At 40.6% G+C, this 22,674-nt stretch overlaps 1 protein-coding gene across 1 annotated transcript in view; it reads right to left on the bottom strand.

The window, feature by feature from the left end:
- The window catches only part of BMPR1B (bone morphogenetic protein receptor type 1B), a 30,003-nt gene that overhangs the window by 899 nt on the left and 6,430 nt on the right, over positions 1-22,674 (bottom strand). The window contains exons 2-9 of the mRNA XM_013951574.2: positions 19,711-19,813; positions 18,624-18,726; positions 12,646-12,742; positions 11,751-11,889; positions 6,624-6,816; positions 5,688-5,985; positions 3,025-3,200; positions 1,575-1,705 (exon numbers count right to left, since the gene is read on the bottom strand). Of these exons, the coding sequence (XP_013807028.2) occupies positions 1,575-1,705; positions 3,025-3,200; positions 5,688-5,985; positions 6,624-6,816; positions 11,751-11,889; positions 12,646-12,742; positions 18,624-18,726; positions 19,711-19,813 (1,240 nt within the window). The remainder of the gene's footprint in view (positions 1-1,574; positions 1,706-3,024; positions 3,201-5,687; positions 5,986-6,623; positions 6,817-11,750; positions 11,890-12,645; positions 12,743-18,623; positions 18,727-19,710; positions 19,814-22,674) is intronic.

The following is a 22,674-nucleotide window of genomic DNA, read 5'->3' as shown; positions in this document are numbered from 1 at the left end:
CTTGGGAAGGCAGCAGCGGCATGCTGTATTCCTGCTCTGCACCTACTGCTGCCAGACAGACAAAAAAAGGTCACGTAAACCACCGTGCCTAGTGCATGTTGCCCTGCTAGCCTAAGGTTCCACACTGCTTGAAGATTTGCTTGCTTCAATGGGAAAAAAAAGGGTTTGAAATAGTTCACCAGCACCCATGAAGCTACAAGGGCTTCTCATAGCAGGACTTCAAGACTTTTAGCTGAGAAGTCCCAGCTAGTGCTATTGATCCCTTCCACATTGTCCATCACTTCTTCACGAGGCCCAGAAAGCCGTTAAGCATAACACCCACCAACAGTGCTCACATCAGCCTAACACATTCCACATTAATACGGATTTTTATAAACATGTTTTGGTGATACACAAGGTCTTATGCACTAGTAAATTTGTCTCTCATTTCTATAAGCCCCGAAATGGGATTACTGACTAGGCTAATCAATTTATCAAGAGTAGTTATTTTAACAAGCCTCCTCAGTCCTCAGGATGGCTGCTGCCAGACCAAGCACAGCCTTGTGCCGCTGCGCAAAAGCCTTTCTAGGCATCTACATGAACAGTGCTTTCTCCAGTGTGTTTCCATCGCCCCAAAGGCTCAGCAGGTTTTGATTAGTGGGCGATACCTGGTTAAATCCTTCCCACATTGGCTGTTAATACAAGTCCTTGAGTCTCCCGGGGAGGTTGTTTTATTTTTTCCTCGCATTCCCAAATTGCCTACAACTCTCGTAATGTAAATCTTTTCTCTAACTAACTGCAGAATATTCATCTAAACACTGCTATTCCCAAATGACAGCTGTCTTCTGCTATTGCAAAGGACATTATAGCATTATACTGTACCAATTAACATGAATAATGACTTCTCCATAGCACCACCATAAAAGTCGGCAAGTTTGCCTGTTGTGCATCCACTATTCAGCTCCAATACCAAAAGCACGACTTTGCTTCGCTATATATTTTCAATGGAAACATCCTCAAACATCCAAATTTTACTTTGGAAACATTTGATCTTATATCTGAAAGGCCGCATCTGCAGGCCTTATTGTTAAAATGCAAAGAGGCACATGAGTACTGCTTTCTAAAAGATAGAAAGGGGCGAACATTAAGTGCTTTACTGCACAGCCTGGGTACTGTGGTCAGTGTTACTCTATGTCCATAATACCATAACAGTGAAACTTAATATTATGTGCTCATGTTTATGTATTATCACGGTAAAATCACGTCACCAAGTCTGATCACAGAAAAGCTGTACATTTTACTTGATTTCACAGAGGCAGAAAAAATCTGCTTCTTTAAAAAAAAAAAAAAAAAAGGCTGGGAATTATGGCCAATATAGATCAGTAGACACTGAAGTTACTGCTGTGTACTAAGAATAAACTAATTTCTCTTCCAAAAGGCGATAACGGTGTTGGCTAGCCACTCACTCCTCCTGACTCAAAATGATACAGAATTAGGTTAATCTCACTCACTCGCTCTGATTAAAAATATCGCAGATTTGGGCCCAAGCCATTTTAAGTAGTAAAGCACAGGCTCCATTTGGAAAGGGACGATACCTCATCGCTGCTCCATCTGTTGGGAAACGATGGGCGAAGCCTCTTGATGCACACGATCTCCCGCATGTCCTCGTATGAGGGGTCGCTGGGCACAAGGTCATGGTAGGGCAGCTGGTATTCTTCAACTATTCCTGGGGAAAAAAAACAACAGCAAGGTGCGTATCACTTGCAGAAGACATGCTCCACTATCCTCTTCTCCTCTCTCTCTTTTTTTATCAGTTTGAGCAAAAAACATTTCATCTGGGCCTAATTCCCATTTAATTGTGGCCTTTACTGCGTGAGTTTCCTGCACATGCTGCAGCGAAAGAAAACCTGGCTTTCTGCTTTGCTGCAAAGTGAGCACACGCTCCCCTCGCTCGCCATGCCTGCTTTCTGCCGCGAGGCAGAGAGCGCGTGTCTAATGGAGTCAGACCTTCACCCTTTTTGCACAAGCAATGATCATGATGATGATGGTTTTACAGATTTTACAGAAAATCACCGCAATATACTATATCAAAATAATATATTATAATCTTAATATATATAATATGCATAATACATTATATATTAAATATGTAATGTAATGTAATATAATATAGGAATGTAACATTAACAAACTGTAAACACAGGGATCACGTTGCTCATCAATGAAATTCAGCTCTTCCCAGGTAGGCATAGAGCACGGTACCGCAGCTTTTAAAAATCTGTTCTCGTGAACACAGCACAGACCCAAGAGACAAATTCTGCTCTTCCTCACCACCAACGTGGTATGCAACCACTGCCAAATCATTTCTCTGCATCTAAGTTTCCTCAGTGGCAAAACAGAGATAATAATGCCCATCATTTCTGTACTGCACTGGGCTCTGTGTGCAGAGTACAACCTTGCAGCTGGCTGGCTCTCTCCATCACTGCCATCTTCATTACTTGAACATGTGATACCAGAAAGAAATGAGGCATGTTCCTAGCACAATAATGATGTAATAAGTGCCATTTCCCCCTGCTTCTTTCTACTTGTCTTGTAAATAAATTATTTATTTAAAGTAGTAGCACAGAATATCCCCAAATCATTTATCTTATATTTAACAACAAGAAAAAAAAATCACTATTTCTTTCTGCTAAAATAGCAGAATGTCCCCAGTCCAGCCAAAATGTGGAGCCCTCTGAAAAAGCCCCCAGATGAGCTCCATATTCCCCCTTCAATGTGGACATCCACTGCCTCCAAACAGGCCATTAAAATACAGTATAAATCTCTGCTGTTAAAATAGCACTGACTGATGCTTTAAAATCCACCAGAAAACAGAAATTAAGAGAGTTCCCTGCATGGTTTATCCACATGTGTTTACTGCAGTAAAAACGCTTACCCAGAGGAAAGGATGGAATGGAAGATTTGGGTTATAAATTGGGTTTGCTGAAACAATTAAAAGCCACGTCCCCGCTATCAAAAAGGTATGTATGTATGTTTGCCATTTACCTCCTGACACACATCTCCTTGCTATCTCCCAAAGGATGAGCCCAAAACTGTACATATCAGCCATGATGTACGACTGAAAGTGATTTCTGTTCAAGCTTTCATCCAGCACCTCAGGAGGCATATAGCGTTTTGTGCCTACACGCGTATTTGGAGGAATGTCTACCTCGTTTGTATCACTGAAAGACAAAAAAAAATGCATCAAACATGCAATAAAGTAGCTGGAAAAGAAAGCAATTTAGATGGGAGCAGTAGTAAATTCAAACCACATCCGGGCTGGAACAAGGTCGGAAGTAATGCATAACCTTAATGGAACAATTCTTGTAGGGAAAGCCTCTCAGTGCGGACAGCCACCCTTCCTAAAAGGCTTGCTTGCCTCAGGCGATATTAAGCATTCAAAAGCACAACCGCAATGGAGATAAGACTCAACAGGGATGCTGTAACATTTGGGAGATTTCATTACCATTAAACTAAACCCTAATGCTGGTGATAACAATCAACTCTTCATTAAATGTTATTTTCTTAACATGCTCCGCCACCTAATGCTTTAGTTTTAACAATTAATGGAGGAGACTAAAGAGCTGGGGACCATCACTCAACTCTACCAAATCAGCCCTGCAAGGAAAAAGAGCCCGGCTACTTTTTGTGCGTGCATTACGGCTGACCTCTCCCAACCTTTCCTCGCCAAGACGTAAAAACACCCAGAGGTAGGCGCGCAAAAGATCTAACCAAATGGGTCACTTGTGGCACACACAGACCAGAGGAGGCAATGTATAGCTAACAGGAAACAAACTGCCATTAAACACCCAGCTGGCCTTTTTTTTTTCTTATTAACTGAGATTCTGCTGTATCAGTTTTGTAGTTTTTAGAAGTTTAAGACATGGCACAAATTGCGGTTTGCTTAAAAAGGCCTGTTTCCCTTTCCCCACCTTCAAAACTTAAATATTTTAAATGTGACAGAATAATCACACAACTTCTTGTAAAATTTTGTTCACCTATCATTACAGAAATGACCAAAAAGCAAGAGGTAAAAACTTGTCACATTCACAGTCACTAATATGCATATGCTGGTGCATTTGTGCATACCCCCAAAAACATGAGCCCAGTGACCTGCACTGTCTTGCAATATTTCTAATAAAGTAAGAAATGCAGAGAATTTTACTAAACTCATTATTTTTTCAGCAGATTGCATCTCTGTCACCTACAGTTTTCTATTCCTGACCACTGTGAGAGATACTTTCTAAGGAAGTATTCTGTCCGAGAAAAGTGAATTCCAATTGGATTATGACAAACATATATACATATACACACACACAAATATATATACATACATACACACGTGTGTATAAATATAAATATTTATATATTATATTCAGTTTATTTATCATATTATATATTTATTTATATTTATATGTTTATATTTATAAATATACTATTATGAATATATATTATATTTCTAATATATAGAAATGTTTCTATATTTATATGGGTGTGTGTATTTATATTTATACACACACACACATATATATTGACCTTCTTCAAGAGCAACATCTGGTAGTTTCTAGTTCTTCTCAGTTCATACCTAAGAGGTGTGTTACTGTGTATTTGACAGGCAAAGTACACCTGGAAAGGGCAAATTGCCTTCCCTGAAACTTTTACAGTGAATGGCATATTTCCAAGTTGTTGTTTCTCTTCCCCAAAGTTAAATTATTTCTTTCTCATCTCCCAGAGGAAGGTCAGGTTCATAAAGGAAAAGCCTCACCAAGAAACCTGACAGAGGAGTCAACGGTGAGAAGAGCAGATAAAACCGTCTTTACTTACACTCTGAATAATTTCAGTTCAAGATCTTGTACAGAATATTTTTTTGCTATACTTCAGGGAACCCACATTTTCAAAGCTGACGTCTGAGACCGAAACCTTCACTCTATGGCCACATTTCTGAGCTCAGAAATATCACAGGATTCTTAACACACATCTCCAGCAGGAACAGGCCTGAGAACTCAGACTCCTTTCAAATGGAGCCAACAGCTGTCCGATAGCAATGACTTCTTTATGAACCCCAGGAGTGAGCAAGTTCTACTTGTCTGCTCCTTCTAAGTTGTTTAAACACATAACCATTTTTTAAAATCAAATTTAAAAGCCATTTCAAAAATCAAATCTGTACCTCAGCAATTTGATTTGTAGGAAATGGAACAAAATACAACACAAGTGGGGTGCTTTTCAATAAATCCCAATTTGTAGCATGCGCAAATGATTAATATTATTCTGTATAAGTTGTGAGTGAATTACTTAGAGATTAGACAAGCTGAAAGCTTCACGGACAAGTTTACTGACATGATTTCACCTGTCAGTGCTATGTCCTTTTGGCATGCGGTAATAATACCGTGGTTGATACTGAGCAGAACTGATGAAAGCTGAAATGTTTATGCAAATGCAACTAATGCTGTCAATTATTACAGAGCAACTATTTATACAACTGCACGATGTGTTTATGTGACATCCTCATCTACCCAGGTAGCCACATCTCAAACATGTATGAGCACAGCGTGAAAGGTACGTACATATATTGTACGTGCTTACTCCCATGTGCACACGCACTCAATATGCAACAAAACCAATCATCTGCCTCATTTATCAACTTCCACTTGGTCTACTTAGTTACTCACCTAATAAATTTAACAGCCAAGCCCAAATCTGCTATACAGCAGGTTCCGTTCTTCTTCACCAGAATATTCTTACTTTTTAGGTCACGGTGGGCAATAGCCGGTTTGCCTTGAGTACTGAAGATCTCCGTGTGCAGGTGGCACAAGCCACTCACCGAGGAGTAGGCCAGCTTCAGCATGGCTTTTGTGTCCAAGGTAGTAGACTTCAGATAATCATAGAGTGAGCCATTCTCATGATAGTCGGTGATGAGATACAGCTGGGTCCAAGACCCTGTACCCTTAATGTCCGCAGCGATGAATCCTGCCCAAAAGAAAAGACTTTTCACATTAATACTTCTCACGGTTCTCTCTGACTGCTCGGCGCGCTGAACTGTCAGCCACGTCAGTGGTTTTATTTTAACACTATGTTCAGCTGCTTTTATCTGCCCTCCATGCAGCTATGCTAATGTCACTACATCATGAAACGAGGACTTCTGCTGCATGAGGGAAAAGGTCTATTTTCAGGACAGCCCATGCTGAAGTTTGCCAGGGCTTTCCATCCCTCCCCGGCCCTTGGGAAAGCTCGGCCTCATCAGGAGGTCCTCCCTCCTCGTGATGGCCGAGGCCTAAGCAAGCAAACAGGTTAAAAAGCTCTGTAAAAGCTGTGCATTAATTTACCAGCCTCAACTTTAGCATTTTGTATATTTTTGAAAGTGCAGATACTCAAATGCAAGTGGCAGAATCAGAAGTGTGCTGGTTGGAATAGTAGCCTCCAAAGCCAATTATTCTTTAACTGCACAAGAATTCTTAAAACATGTCTCTTTTGAAAGGTGATGCATGGCTAATTGCAGAGCACGGTGGGTAACAAAACACATAAGAGAGGACATCAGAGAACAACAAATAACAAATTAAACTTAAGAAACCTGTAACTATCAAATAATTGTCTTTAATTTCACTCACCAAGAATATTTTCATGCCTCATCAGGACAGTTTGGTAGATTTCTGTTTCTCTGAACCAGCTGGCCTCCTCCGTGGTAAAAAACACTTTGACAGCTACTTTTTCTCCACGCCACTTTCCCATCCAAACTTCTCCATAGCGACCTTTTCCAATCTGCTTTACCATCTGAATCTGTTTTGCTATGGTCCTTTGAACCTGCAAAATCCCAGGACATGCAGTTAGGATTTGCTTGGCAGAAATTTTCTGCATTCACATTGGTCCTTCTTCCTCTCCTTTCTGCACAGGAATCCTGGTAAAAACAGGAATGTGCAGACTTTGCAAAATGGATTTCTGCAAAGCTTCACGATACAGCAGCTCCCCATTTCCCACAGCATACAGAGCTAGCAAGGTCATTCCTGTCAATGTAAAGATGCCTTCCTAGATATTTCCAAAATGCACCATGGCAGCTCAAGAGAGTAAATTAGTCAGTGTGAATAAAACTTTTGACTATTAATCTTAACATTTTTATTTTCCTGAGAAAAATCTCCATTTTGTGGAAATTCTTTGTTTTTGCTGGAAAAGCTTTGATAGAAAACATTCCTGGCCACCCCAACCCCACCCAGCTTCTAAAGGACTAAGTAACACATTTTTAATTAAAACAGGAATGTTGTTAAATACCCAACACCTTTGATCTCAAGGCTGGGGCTCAATCACCCAAAGCTGTTCAGTGCTCCAGAACTACCAAAACTATTGAAAGCGGCTTCCTATTTCCTTCGGACTTTTCGTCCCTAATAATTTCAATATGCAAATTTGGCTTTAGGAACTTCAGCCATAGAGTTAGAAAGGCTTTAGGACCTATATGCCTACATCAATTTTAATAGTCATCATTATTTAGTAATAACAATAAGAAATCATATTTTTCCCAAAGATATGGAAGAGCAGCTTTAAATTGTGCTTTTTAGTACCTTATCAAAGCATTTGGGCAGCTGTATCAGAAGATCACTGTAATCAGCAACACTGCGGAGATACCCATCCTTCACAAGGATGGTGGGCTACATGTAGAAGACTGAACGAGTCTACGTTTAATCAACTTTTATGACCACAAAAAATCCTGGGCAAGTGCAGACTAACACAGTCTCATAGGACTGGGGCATGTTGGTGGATGACATACTTCTAAAAGTTCACAGAAGAAAAAAATCAAAGCAGAAGCTGCAACACAACCCACTAGTGTTCACGGTTGACTCAACCTCACCCTAGTAAAACAGATGTTAAAATGTCACCGTCTTCTGCTTCACTCTTGCCAGTTCAACCCACAGCTAACGATTTTTAGTTTTGTAGGATTTTACAAGATATTTAAAGAAAGTAACTTTATAAACTCTAATACAATTTCATCTTTTTCTAAGAACTTTTAATCTGGCCCAGGCTATTGGTAAAATCTGGACTAGTGCAAATTTAAGGTCTCTAGGTTTTGCCACCATGTATACACAACTCTCAAGGAGTTTCTTGCAGCAAGTTTGCACTGAGTCCCTATGAAACCATATTTATTTCATGTAATCGAAAGTACTTTTGCAACCGTGGCTGAAAAAAATAGATAATCAAAACCAGATTTTAAAAGCATTTGCTTCCCTCATTGGCTCTTGGAGGTCCAGCAGAAACAGTTTTACTTATCAGTTCTACTTATAATCCCTAGCAGTGGAAAGTACAGGCCAGTAATGCAGAGCAGGACTGCCACAATCCCACTGAAGTATGAAGGCATGTTCAGATAAGATCCATTATCATTTATTTTGTAAATAAATTACTGGTTTTCATATTAGCCATTTAAAGAAGAATAACATTCAATGGCATTTATGTAAAACTATTTCAAAAGTTCCAGCTTTTTTTTTGTTTTCATTTAAACTGGATCCCACTTTTTCAGCCCTGCAATGTATTACGAGACTTACAAGATGGTGGCTTCAGTGCCATTATTTTTGATTAACATCAGTGAAAGCCAAGAGCAGAGATTAGCCTTAATTTTTAAAACTGATTTATTCTCCTTTATACGCTCATATAGTGATTGAACAATTGTTATATTACATTGGAATTTTGCTTTAACATTTGGTAATGTAATTTTAGCATTGTTGCTTTCTATTTTGCCCATTTTAAAAATGCATCCTGAACAGTAATGCAGTTATATCAAATAACTTAATTTGTGTAAATATATGTAATGGCATCATAAAGTACATGAAATTACAATACTTAATGATGAAAAGTTCCTTATTAAATTACATTAAGAAAATGAAAAACACATTTCTGTTATAGGTTTTCAGGTGGCAGAATACTATGTGAAGGGCCTTAACCTGTTTTCCTCTTGCTAGAGCTGGTCAGATGATTTACTATGAATAATTTTTTTTTTTAAGGAATTTACCCCTTTTGGGGGGGGGCTGATAAACTGATTATGTTTTTTAAAACATATTCGTTAATCAAAATTGTTGGATGAACTGATTTTTTAGGCATGCTGAATGATGAGTCTGTGTGAATTATTCACAGTGAGTGCTTTTTTGACTTCTTTCCAAATCTGTATTTTGCTGCTTGAGCTCTGTGACCAGTCAGGTAAAGTTACAGGGCCCTTTGTTTCCCCTCCCTGACTGGAATCAACCCCCTTACCAACTATTTCTACTCTGCCAAAGTTTGTCTGCATTCTGTTTTTCAGCCAAATACATCTGTTTAACGTAGAGAAAATTCAGACGAACAAACCTTTTCTCACTGTAATATTTTTTAACAGAGAATTTGGTGGCTATCGCTGGGATGCAGCCCATTGAAGAGCAAAATTCGTTGGAAGAGGAATGAGAAAAACCCCGTGAAAAGGTAGGGACTGCACTCTGTAATTCAGCAAACTTCCTAGGCACCACTGAAACCACTCTCTCCTTTTTGCCCCCAACATGTAACCTCTTTCCCTGAGTTTGCACGTGGAGTCGCTGGGGCATAAGCTTTGCATATACTTCTTGCTCTGTCAAGGCCAATGGGGTTCTGCTTGCTTGCACAGATTGGATTGCGCACCCCAGTTTGTTGGCTCAGAGCCTTTATTTGCAACTTACTATATTTTTTCTTGGTTTCAAATTTGATTGGCAGCATTTAACCCGCAGCAAACTTTTCTGTCAGGGGTACAAACAGCTCGAGAAAAAAACTGCTTGCTGAATGTCAAGGTATTGATAACATCGTGGTTAATGTTTGTTTTTTGGTGTAATACCTATCCATTAGAATAAATGTTCTGCACAAAAGAAAGACATTACTGTTTATCATAAATTGACATTTTGTAATAAATTTGTGGCTTGCTTTCCTGAAATAATAACTTTGAATGTTTCATTCTTTGAATAAGAAATAATGATAGTTAAAACTCTTCCACAATAAGGCTAGAGCATTTTTTCTGGGCACTTTGCTATACACTCGTTTCAGGCATGGGCCCATAGGTACCAAACCATGCATTCCTTGCAGGCCTGTAGCTGTTGTAGCTGTCTGGGAAATGCAGCAAACATTTATTACCATGTGCCAGACTCATTATAGCTCTCAGTTTTTCTCGTCTTGCAGAGCAAAGGACTGTTTAAAAGAAAAATCTAGGAAAAATGCATCCATTTTCCTAGGCAAAGAGCAGGAAAAAATTCCTCCAGGAACACCACCAGATCCAGAAGCTGTAAAGTCTCCAGGCCTGGCAGAGCAAAGAGGAAGACTGCAAGAAGAGTTGGGAACCCACCTCAGCCTTTGCAGTAGTTAATTAGCAGCATAAAAAACACACATAAAAAGACTCAAGCTTCTTGCGTTTGTCCTAATTATTATGATGTCTTATGATGTGTTATGCAACAAAGAAAAAAATAAAAAGAACCCCTCGTGGTTAAATAAATTGGAATAAATTAGGAATGGCCCTCACTCACAGACATGATCCCTCCCTTTCCATGGCCGCTGCAGGGACATCAGTATGGGAGACAACAGCGCTTTCTTAAAGTCTATATTCTAACTGACAACATTTCTCTCAACAGATAAAAATTGCCATGGATTTTTCCATGCTCAGACCCAGTCACCAAGCCCATTCTTCAGCTTGTCTTTTTCTTCCTCAATAGGTATGTCTGTTGTCAGAAATCTGGATTAAAAAAAAGTTACCACTTCATTTAAAAGAGAATCTAAGCACTTACTCCTGCCAGAACAAGTTGAGTTTAGTCAGATTTTAGCCAGTCACTCAACTTTTTGCCTCATCTCAGGGAATTAAAAAATTTCTCATTTTATTTCATCTTTAGCATGGAAAAAACAAGATCTGAGGGAAAAAACAGGTGGTACCTAAGTACTTGGGAACTGGAAAACATCTACTTGTAGCAATAGGATTGCTACAAACAGGTTTGGTAGACAGAAGGGACATATAGTCTCTGAAAAATGAAAATGAAATCAAATCAATTTTTTTCAGAGGCAATATTTTAAATAAGTGGTCTGGTTTTTCTTCACTGCTAAGAAGTGATAACGACCCTCAAAAACTAAAACTCTGGTGAAGAGAAGCGTTTCATTACAGAATATAAAACTTCTGCCTTTTCAGTATGTGAGCTCAGGGGTCTTGGAGTCAGTTCAGAAATAATGATAAACTACACTTCATTCCCATGCCTTTAACCTCTGAGATTACCACAGTACAAGGAAAATAATTTGTTCTTGACTTCTGAATGCAAAGTGAAGTCCACACATAAAAAGGCTCCAGGCTTGATGAATTACAATTCCTTTTATATAAAGACTGTGTGTCAGTGTTTGAAATACTATTGTGTGTTGCACATAAAAAGCACGAAAATGGGACTGCAGGCCAGACGCTGTCCTTTACACTGGGGTAAGGCCTGGTGTGAGGTCTATTAATCTGAACTTATGCTGTGGTATCTGAGCTAAGTACTTATCCTATGATATCTGAGCTAAGAACTGAGTGCTGAGGTAAAAAAGCTAAGCTTTTTTTGGCTTAATCTATGTGAAATTAAAGTCTCCAGTTCTTAATCGTTTTCCAGCTTAAATATTTGCCATTTCTGGGGAAGAAAACCCTAAAACAATTTGTATGTTCAAATACAAGTCTCATTTCTCATGTATCATTTTTTTCTCCTCCCAGGGCTCACCTCTAGCACCTAAATGGCATTAAGATAATACTTGTCTCTTACCAGGAGAGGGAGCCCAGAGCCGCTGCCGGAGCTCTGCGACTGCTCGATCAAATCCTTCAGGGACTCCCCCGGCGGGATGTAGGTCTCGTCCTGCTCCAGCCCGATGCTGTACCGCGGCCGTGTCTCCTGCCTTTTGTACCTGCCCATTCATAGGAAAGCGGAATTGGATTTAACAGAACTATTTAACAGAATAAGCTGGACTTGCTAACCAGTATTTTCAGTTCTGTTTTCAGCAAATTGTTTTCAGCATCCAAACTCCTTTGTACTCTGGACCACAAAACTCAAAGACTGTGCAATCTGATGTAAGTTTGCATAGCAAAAGGAGTGTTTTTTTTTTTTTTCCCCCAGGAAGTCAAATATGTTTAAAACAGACAGTGTAAATACCCTATTTTATTTCACTGAATGCAGTGGGGCTTTTAGAAGCAAAAGGAGGTAAGATAATAGGATCTGGGACTATTTAAAAATGTGAGGAATTATTTAAATATAATGTATGTAGATTATGATAACATTCTAGCTGTATTTACTTATCCTTCTGTACCCCCTCTCTTTTGGGGGATCAGTTCTTCACTGCATAAAGAGGCTTAGAAGCCTTAGGTTTATTTGCCCTACAACAAACTTCACCCTGTGCCTTTTTTTTCAGCTTCAGTAAAGAAAAAGCTGTGCTTCTGCCTGAAAGGCTTTTTAGGATGTCAGGCAAAAGACACTATATGAAATATATCACACAGGTATACTTAGGACTAACATGAACAAAATACGCATTTTTTTTTCCACACCAAAATCACAGCTTTGTTTTTATTTTTTTAACTTCCCCCTTAAATTTTTAAAATTCTTAAGTCCATGAAAAGATCAGTATTAAGAAGAATGTTAACAAGCTGGCAAAATATTTCTTATTTACCTGAAGTAGCAGAATATGATGATAAGCACCAGAAGAATACTGCAAACAGTCACTGAGATGAGCAAGGCCTTATGGTGAATATTTCCTTCAGCAAAGTCTGGAGTTCAAACAAAAGATAAAGGCAGAGGGAAGGAAGTTGGAAAATTTGGACAGGGAGGTGGTACCAAGCCAGCATCAAAAGACACGCACGTCTTAAAAAGTGCACTGAGCAAAAGCATTGTTTCTTTTTTCCCTACTAAAATACTGTACAAGATGGCTTAAATAGTCATTTTGTGCGTTTCTTCTTGGACCTTCAGCGGCCAGGGCAAAACCAGCAACATGCAACGGCCTATTTGACTGTGCAGACCTTACTGGGGCAAAAAGTTCCCGTTAGTAACGCTGGGACCTTTGCCTGGGTGTGCAGTTCTCTTTGGCTCTGAACGAAGAATCAATTAGGGAAAGCAAACCGGGACCTACAGCTCTGGGTCTTAACCTATTTGATCAAGTGGGACATATAAAAATTACTGCCGCTATCTTAAATCACTTTTACGAGCTAGAATCCTGTCAAACAGCTAATATAAAAAAAGAGTAGCTGCATTTATCCTAGAAGGTAAGACACAGCAGAGCATCTAACCCTCGAGAAAGCAGACCCCTGAAGGCCCTGAAGGTAAAATAATCCATCTCTCTGCTTCTGTTTTAAACACTTAAGCAGGAATTTTCTCTCCGTTCATTCTGCAGCAGTCCAGTGCGCCAGTAAGTCCTATACTGGTGGCCAAAAATATCCCCGCAGCAGGTATTCCTTGGGACACTTTGAAAAGGAAATATGTAAAATAACTGGTGGGAAATGCTGCTGCATAAAAACTATTAGTAAAGAGACCTTGCGCTACTCTTTAAAAACAAAGTCTCGAGACGACGGCATTTCGGCACGCACGCACGCGCCGCCGCCGTCCGGAGCTGTTACCCGCTCCGAGGCAGAGGAGGGCTTTGTTTCCCGGAGCGCTCTCCCGCTTCTCCCGCTAACGCCGAGCACATGCGGGACGCCAGAAACCCATCCTTATCGACGCCTCCCGCAGCAGCACTATCGTGTTGCAGATTTACAAGGGTAATGAGACACGGAGATTCCTCGGGGACTCTTGGTTTACTGTCAGGCGCTTTTCTTGCAGAGCTCCAGTTTCTCTGTCTCTTTTTGCCCCCAACTCTTTCTTTCCGTCCCCTTTGCACTGCAAACAGAGATTACCTACCAACGCACCTTTTGATCACGCTGGTCATGTTTTAGCCTGCCATTACCTGCTCCCGGAGCATTAACAATGTAAACATTCAAGACATGGCCAGCGCCTTTGAAAGGGGACCCTGGCACAATGTCTATCAGGAAAACACCGGAGCGGCCGATTTCGCCCCGGCCTGTCACTCCGGGTGCGCTGCGAGCTGAAACCGAGAGCCCGCTGGGGAATCGGCCCTCGCTAGTGAAGGGGACGGCTGTTCGGGAGGGTAAAGGCTCTATTTCATGGTTTATAAGCAGTCTGTGTCTGCCGGTCATTCCCATCCAAAATGTGTGGTTTGTAACAGTTTTAAGATGTTGCAGCCTATCAGCCGAGGAGAGGATAAATAGAGCGTGCAGACCATACTGGCGGGTTTTATACTTGGGAGAGCCAGAAAATTTATCCACGGCGAGAGTTCTCCCACTGCATGGAGTAAATCACCATGAAAGTTGAGGATAAAAGCCTCTGTACTTAGGAATAACGAATACTCATGTCAGATGCAGAGGTAGGAATTCGGATCTTGTTTATCTTTGTGTGTGCCAGAGAGCAAAGCAATGGAAGTCAGCAGATTTACACCCAAAGCGTTGCACTACCAGAACTCCTAATGCACCGACACTGTTCACGCTGCTTGCGTGTTTATGTCAGTTTGGGTGAGAGATGAGCAAGATGCCAAAATGCTAGGCAAACTATGATCATTTTAAATGACTCAAACACCGTGCCCAACATTTTCAACGGCTTCTCCAATTTAGACAACTAAACAAACATGGTTTGATTTTCCCAGAGGCACTCTGAAAGTGCTGTGTAGCTCTTAAAAATCAGAAGACTTCATCCAAATGCATCAGACATCAACATGTCAACATTTTTCACTACCCAAAGGCAATTATGCGATACAAGTGTGAAGAAAGCACGTGAGACACAGAGGAACGTGTACAGTCTCCGAGTTGGGAACGGCTCACGCAGATCACAGTAGCGCTGCTGACCGCGCTGCCTCGGGAGGTTATGTTCCCCGCGCTACTGAAGTCAGCTAACGTAGCTTTATTAATGATTCACTAGGCACGTCATGGGCCTGAAACGGGCTCTCGCAAAAGAGGAGAATAACTTCCGTATACCTTCATATTTATTTGGCTATGTATGATGAGAGGCAATACTCATGATAAGTGAGCTACTGTCTCACCTTTCAAATACTTCCTGCGTTTCCAGTGTTTTGGCAGAATTTCATTTGCTGGCTCATTTGAGGACTTCATAAACCAGCCGGCACATGGTTAACAAAAAAAAAAAAAAAAAGACCCCATTCCTGTATTTGCAACATCTTTTTATTCTGCTGACCTGAGCCAGATCGGTGCTGCTGGGGACCAGCTCTTCTCCTACAGAGCATGCTGCTCCCCATACAGCAGCAGGACAAACTTCCCTTCCCCAGCACCATTTAAAGCAGGTGGGATCACTTCTTGGGCAGGACAGAGGGACAGGGCAGCTCAGCCCTGGAGTCCGCTTGCTCCCTGGCTCACGGGCTTTGTGCTTACGCCCGCGGCGGCACCGGCTGGTGTGATGCAGATACTCCGTTCTTACGAAGTCCAAGGCGGTGCTGTGATTTTTAGTGTTATGTTACTTGGCAACGCAACATGCCAAGCAGTGGGGTTATGAGAATAAGCAGTAGCTGCTGAGGAGGCAGCAGTGAGCTATTACCTGGGAGTGCAGGGGGGAGGGGGGGGTCACAAAATAAGCCAGCAGCAGTTTCGGGAAGCTTCTTCATGTTCCTTGGCTCAGGGGTAAGAGCAAAGCCCAGCAAAGAGCAGAGGACAATTCTGAGTTGTAAGAAAGCAGTGATGTGCGCGGGGGTCTGTCGTCACGATCAGCAGAGGATGGGAGAGATGGGGACAAAAGGGGGATCTTCAGTGATGCCCAGCAGCCTTTCGGTCGCTTCCTTGTGATTTCCCCCCTGCTCTCGCCATTTCTTCAGCTCGCTTGGCCATCCGCGGGACTGGGCTGATGCGTTTGTTGAAAATGCCACGCAGCAGGTCCAAGGGCGAAGTCGGTGCAGCAAAGGGAGGGGAGGTTCTCCTCCCTCCCCAGGTCCCTCCAGCTCACAACCTTAAGGCCATCTCGGTAAAACCGGCGGTGAAATCTGAGGCAGGGAGACTGTGTGCACACATCAAACTCCATCACTCCTCCAATCGTTCCCTCGCCCATTCATCACTAGCGCTACAAGCAGGGAGCCAGACACGGTGGCACCACCACTTCTGCTTATATAGGCTTTAAATCAGTAAAGACATATTTCTCCTTGTGACTGGTCTCAGCCTGCACTTTCGCTGGGATTTCCAGGAATATCTTTTATTGTTTAAAATAGAGGTGTTGTATCAGATCCAATTATGATTCTCATTTCCTTAATAAGACAGATGCACAACTGGGAAGAGGACTTCGTGGTATCTCTGGGGTATTTTATCCTGCTAGGTCTGTTACTAGGATGAGATCAAAACTTAGGCTTAGCTGTTGCTACTTTCTTCCACCTTGCTTAACAGAGCTTTGCTGCGTCAAGTGTTAATTCCTCTAGCTCCCATTTTCCCATATGTGGTCCTCCTTTCTTTTCGTGGAGAGAGGGCAAAGCCCCCTTTCCAGCACATACCAGGTCTGGAAAAACACTTTCAGGGCACAATTTGCTTGCCTTTGTAAGATGTTACCTTGGTAATTTGCAGTTCAGCAACCTCTGACCTGCAGCTGGATGATCTCCCTAGACTCTGTTTCCCATGAGAGATGACCTTGGACATAAGTTCACCAGAAGCAAACTTTCTACTGTTTTTAAATGCTGAGTAACGTACAATATTTTTCATGGATTCCTGGAGGTTGTGAGGTTGTTTCTATAAGCTTGTTTTTAACGTTTTTTTTTCCCTCCAGAACTCACAGTTTATGTTAAATTTTATTTACAATTCTAATAGTATTCAATCATACCCTAATTTAAATGTTTCCAATAGAAATAATGATCACAGTCATAGTACTGGCAACAGTTGACATGCAGTATTTGTATAGGGTTGCAGTGAGGATCTATAGTTCAAACTATGGCTTTTCCCTGAGCTTTCACACTAGGATACGGCAGTGGCAAATTAAAACAGGTCTGGCACCAAGTATGACATAGCTGCATAAGGCTTTAATGAAGGTGCTGACTTCAGTCCTGTTCAGCCACATTTTACGAAGCAGCTTCTGAAATGTATTTCCCCAATACACTAACAGGCAGGATACTGGTATTGCAGGGCTTATTTCAAATAAAAATCTTCAGAATATGTTGAATGAATACATTGCCTTTTGTTTGTCATAATAAATTAGACAACTTCGCAATATAAAGCAGCTAGAGTCCTGTTCCAACGCTATAAAATTATTCTTTCAACAAATATTCTCTCTGCTATTTAATGGGTCTGCCACCACAGTGCCCAAGTGATGCTTTATTTACCCGTTATATGTACAGAGCAAACGCAAAAATCTTGGATCAGCCAGATCGCCAAAATCTTAATAAGGCAGATGCCTAGTTTTAGGCATTCGTTCAGTATTTTTTGACTGGTTTTAACATGGAATTAACTCAGTCAGCAACATGAAGAAATCACGGCATCATTTTCAAAACTGAAATGACATTTATTGATATACTAAATAAGTGTGAACAAATATTGATTTCCTTTCAGGGCTTCTCTCTCTGTCCAAAGCACTTTTTAAAAAAAATACATAACATGCTGGGAGTCAAAATTTTATGAGGCTTCACTGACTTAATGGCTTGCTAGCAAATATTTACATATTACCCTCCACAGGCCTGATTCTGCAGCCCATTTATGCAGAATTTCACAGAAGCAAGAGGGACTGCTCGCACACCTGAAGGCTCGCTCTGAGCATGCATTTGGGTATCTGCTGTTGGTGTAAGTAAGTGTGCATCTGAGCACAGATTTGGATTTTCAACCCATCATAACTGAATGCAATGATTACAGATTCTCTTGCAAGTTTGAACTGATTCTCACAGACTAAACTCCATGCTGACCACCACGAATCTCGGCCATTGTGCCAAGGCCAAGAATACATCATGGGTGAATGTTACATTTGCTTAGGAATCACCATTTTTTAAAAACGCGTTTTGCAACACCCAGGCAAAATTGTTGTGACAACTTTCAGAAAGCAATATTTAAATAAGACGAGCTATAACCTAACCCAAGTCTTACCGGGAATCCATTAAGTTAATACATTTCCATTTGTTCTCAAACAACAAATTAAGAAAATTGTTGCATGACTTGTTACTCTACACTCTATTTTAAGCTATGCCTGGTCTCAGATGTGTCCAACGTAAGTTACTATGGAGTTATGGACAACAGCCATTTGTAATGCATATTGCAGTGACAGAGAGAGGATTCAATCTCAAGGTTTACTACGAAGCTAAAAACACACAAAGCAAAAGGCCACAACTGACCTAGGTGTTTGGATGACTGCTAGCGTGCATGTCTGTGCTATGACAATACTGTGCAACTCTAATGCATCTCATGTCCCTTGCATTTATGCAACATAAATAATAGTAGGTATCAGCTACAACAGATCAAGGCACTGCTCTCTCTGACCTAAAGCAATTCAGATATACTTTTTAATACAGTTCATCTTTCTAATCATGTAGTGTTGGGGGGGGGGCGGGCTTTGGTTTTGGCTTTGTTTCTGTCTGAGGTGCAAAGAGCAACAGCAGGCAAAGATCAGTTTGGGGCTGAATTTACCTCTTCCCCTTACCTCGATTTTTCAGAGGCGGCAGCGTAGGATGAAGATGTTTGTTACAGTAATCTTGACCTGTGCAACACTCAATAGATCTTCTTTGGTGTGGAATGGGAGTGTCCTGCAATCAAAAATGTCACAGAAAACGCAGTAACTATCTGTGTTGTAAAGGTACACTGTCATTCTGGCTCTTGAGAGAAAGGTGTGCATGCTAACTGGATTGTGGTCTATTACAGATTTCCAGGATGTGTGGAGTAAGGAGTTGTGCCACCTTGTGTATTCAGAAACACTTCATCTAAATTCATCCCTCACGTATCTCTGTTGATGCCCTTGTGCTGCAGAAGGGCTCTATCGACTCTAATGGTGCAAGACAGAGCTCTGACAGTTACATATGTGCATGTGTTGGAGTTATATTATATAAATAAGTTAACTCGCGTATTCAAAATAGTTTAGCTAGACTAATACAGAAATTGCTGTGTGGATTAATTTACCTGTCATGAGAACATGGGTAAAATCCCTTCCACAGACCTTGATGCCGCCCTGGCTAGATTGTTCCTGTACTCATGTAAAATCATTCATGCTCAACTGTAGAAAGGGCAAATGCTTTAGAGCCATCTTGCTCCATTGCCCATACCCCTTCTATTGCTGCAACAAGATTTGCTCTAAGACAGGTGATTATTGGACACTAAGTGAATCTCCAGCATCAAAAATCCAAAACCCAAACAGAATTGCATGTAAGGCATAAAGGTTGCTGTGGTCCATAAAATAACTAACTTCCTTGCCTAATTTAGCTGCTGTGGAGACGTCAAGAATAAGCTTGCATTTCACTAAATTAGAGCTTTACCTGAGCAGGGATGTTACTAATTAATAGTAGCAGCAACAAAACCAAAAAACTAAGTTATTGTTAGGAGCAGCTATAATATCACCAGCATAAACCATTCTGGGATACATTCCCAGAGGCAAACCCCTCAGCAATCAGTGCAGAGCAACTACTTGCCAGCTGAACAGAAGTGCAAAAGATGGACATCTTAATGCCTGTTGACTGCACTTCAACTGAAAGCTACCAAAAAGCCAAACAAAACTTACACAGCAAATGCTTTCTTACCCGACACTGAAAGTCTGAGCCCTCTAATCCTAGACATCCCTTGGTGACTAAATGTCCACCGGACTCATCTTCTTCTATTATGGTGAAGCAGTAGCCATCAGTGCTGAGGATTGGAAAGAAAGAATGAATCAGGAGGAGTTTTTCAAGTGAAAAATGTGCTGCTAAAGAGAGTCTTAAATGTTGTTCCTTGCAATGCACTCCTGCCGTTAACAAATCAACGTATTTCCTCTAACAGCATGACAAAATACAAAGAGCTAAAGTACTAGGGCACATGAGGAAAAATGCAGGCTAGAAGACAAAGGCGCCCAAAGCAACTTGTTGCAATGAAGTCCAGCAACAAATGACAGCACCGAGGATCAACTTTTCCATGCACGAAGGAGGCTGTGCCTCAAAGCTGACACATTTCTCCCAACAGTTCTCAGCTATAAACCCCATTAATAAACATCTTAATTTTATGTAAATGCCTATAGACATTACAGTGTTAAGACTTTGGAAACCTATACAACTGCAAGCATCAGTGCTACAACAGGTCTGCCTTGTGCATGAGAACGAAACATGGATACTTGCACCATGGGGGAGACCGAAAGAAACAAACATTTTTGAGATACTAACAGTAAAATACTATTAAGGGTGATTTGTGATACCTGTTTTAACCATATTACAAACTGCAACACTCTTGTGTATGAGTCCTTGAGTTATCATCAACATCCTTCATAATTGTTTACATGGGTTATAAGCCTAAAGTGATCCGTAATGCTTCCGTTTACAAGAATGTGCACCGCAGAGGACAAGTATCCTAACAGATGGCGAGATGGTGCTGGTGATAAATGTCCTTCCTTGATGAAGGTCAAATGCCTGAATGCTATGGAAAGAGGGGGTGGAGGGCACAAAAAGAGCGGCAGCATTTTACTGAGACTGCTGTACATTAATTTCTCAGTGCTCTGAGGGGGGGCACGTAACGTGTAAGAAATGCAAATTGACTAACTTGCAGGAAGAGGATCCAAAAATAAATAAAGAACTCTTTAATACAAGACATTTAAGTCGCATAAAAATAAAATATTCTATTATTTCCTCAGCAAAATAACATTGGTTATTATGTTCAATGAATATATTTCAGAAGAGAACAAACAAACTCGGTTAAAAAAAGGAAATAGAAAGAAAAGAGGATTAGAAAATTTAAACACGAGCAAAAGTTCAGATGATTCGCTCCTCACTTGAATGAAAGGAAAGCCTAGCAGAATAACAACAGCAAAGACAATGAAGACATGAAGACGTAGGAAAAGAGGGACACTGTTACACGTTGGCTAGCTAAACACAATTTGCAAGTATTAGCTACAGTATAGACAGATGCTGGATAGGATCATATCAAACATTTGCTGCAGCATATTTTTATATTAGTGGTGCAGGGTCTAGCCACAGTAAGCTTATTACTTCAAAAAATAATCTATCACCGGTTATTGACTGCTGGATTTGAAAAGTAACCAGCGGTACATTATAAATTACTTTCTCAGAGAAGCAAGCGATGACTTCTGCCCTTCTTTGACATTGTGCATACGAGTAAGGCGAAGGAGACAGTAACCCTTCTGGGCAACAACCACCTTGATTTCATTGCTTGAGCTTAAGATAGGAACGATAGGATTGCCAAGAAAAGAGACTGTAAGGAATCCATTAGAGCAGAATATTATATTAGATTAGATTTTATTTGTTTGCATGGTGCCTTTGATTCAAAGTAATGAGTAAGTTTAACCCAGGGGACAGAGCAATGAAACAATAAATTGCAATCAAGTGAAACACAAAAATGAATTCCACAGCTAACAGTCCACAGTAAAAATCAAAATACTCAGGTCACAAAAGGAAAGATGGAGGGGTGGAGGAGAGAGTCAAATTGTTTGCAGAAGGGAAAGAGAAGCAAGAAAGTCAATGGTATTATTATTATTATTATTATTATTATTATTATTATTATTATTTTGACTTGCTATGGGACTCTGATTTTTAGTTCATATTTGAAAATTAGATTTAGGATCCCCAAGCACTTTAGTCCTTCTGAAAATTTTATTCCACATCTAGAAAGACAAACAAAATTAGACTGCATAGAGCAAAAGGGAAGAGTCATAAAACTCATGTTTTGTATGGACACTAATACAATAATGAAGGAAAACTATGACAACATTTAAAAAAGGCCTACTGAGCAAAATAAAAAGGGGTACTGTTTGTTTCTATCTATCTCTAATGAAAAATAAGTTAGAGAAAAAGTTGTCATGCAATATAAGAATCCTTTATTCTACTGAAGATTTCTCAGAAATTTGGGAAAGAGATTGAAGTGACTCTTCTGAAAAGTAAGAAGTAGCTCTTAAATGTGCCCCCCCACCTCCGGCTCTTCTCCTGGTTCAGAGGCCGTCAGGAACACCGCGCACTGCAAGGAAAGGGCACAGCATAGCCCTGTGGTTTTACTCACTACCCTGCCTCATACCTGCTAATGGTAGATACAATTTTTTTTAACATTATGACAAGTTAGAAACAATTCAGATATGTCTGCCTCATTTCTGATTTTATGTTTATTTTGGTGATCGCACAAATAGAAAAATATGTACATTGTTGATGCTGAAACACTGACAGACACTGCTGCAGAAGGTGCTGCTACCAGTACAGGTTACCAGAACAAAAGAGGTGATCTTAACTGAGACCTTTGCTAAATGTCAGAAAAAAAGGAACAGAGGCCAGCAGCTTTGCAGCTGTCCAAGCAGATGTCCTTACTGGACAACAGCCATGTCTCACAAGGGAAGCAACACTTTTGCTACCAAAATTTGACTGCTGATGGTTTCCTGTCCTGCCTTCTATGTGCACTGCGCAGCAAGGTTTGGCAAAAAATAATTTGTCAAAGTGACATTATTTCTTCATTTAGTGCCTGTGACAAATAGGTTGGCTAAATAACCTGATGAAAAGATTTCTTATCTTTAATATTGT

This window comes from Apteryx mantelli, chromosome 5 (assembly GCF_036417845.1).
Source record: "Apteryx mantelli isolate bAptMan1 chromosome 5, bAptMan1.hap1, whole genome shotgun sequence".
In the NCBI taxonomy this organism is placed as follows: Eukaryota; Metazoa; Chordata; class Aves; order Apterygiformes; family Apterygidae; genus Apteryx; species Apteryx mantelli.
This window is presented reverse-complemented; position numbering and strand designations above follow the sequence as displayed.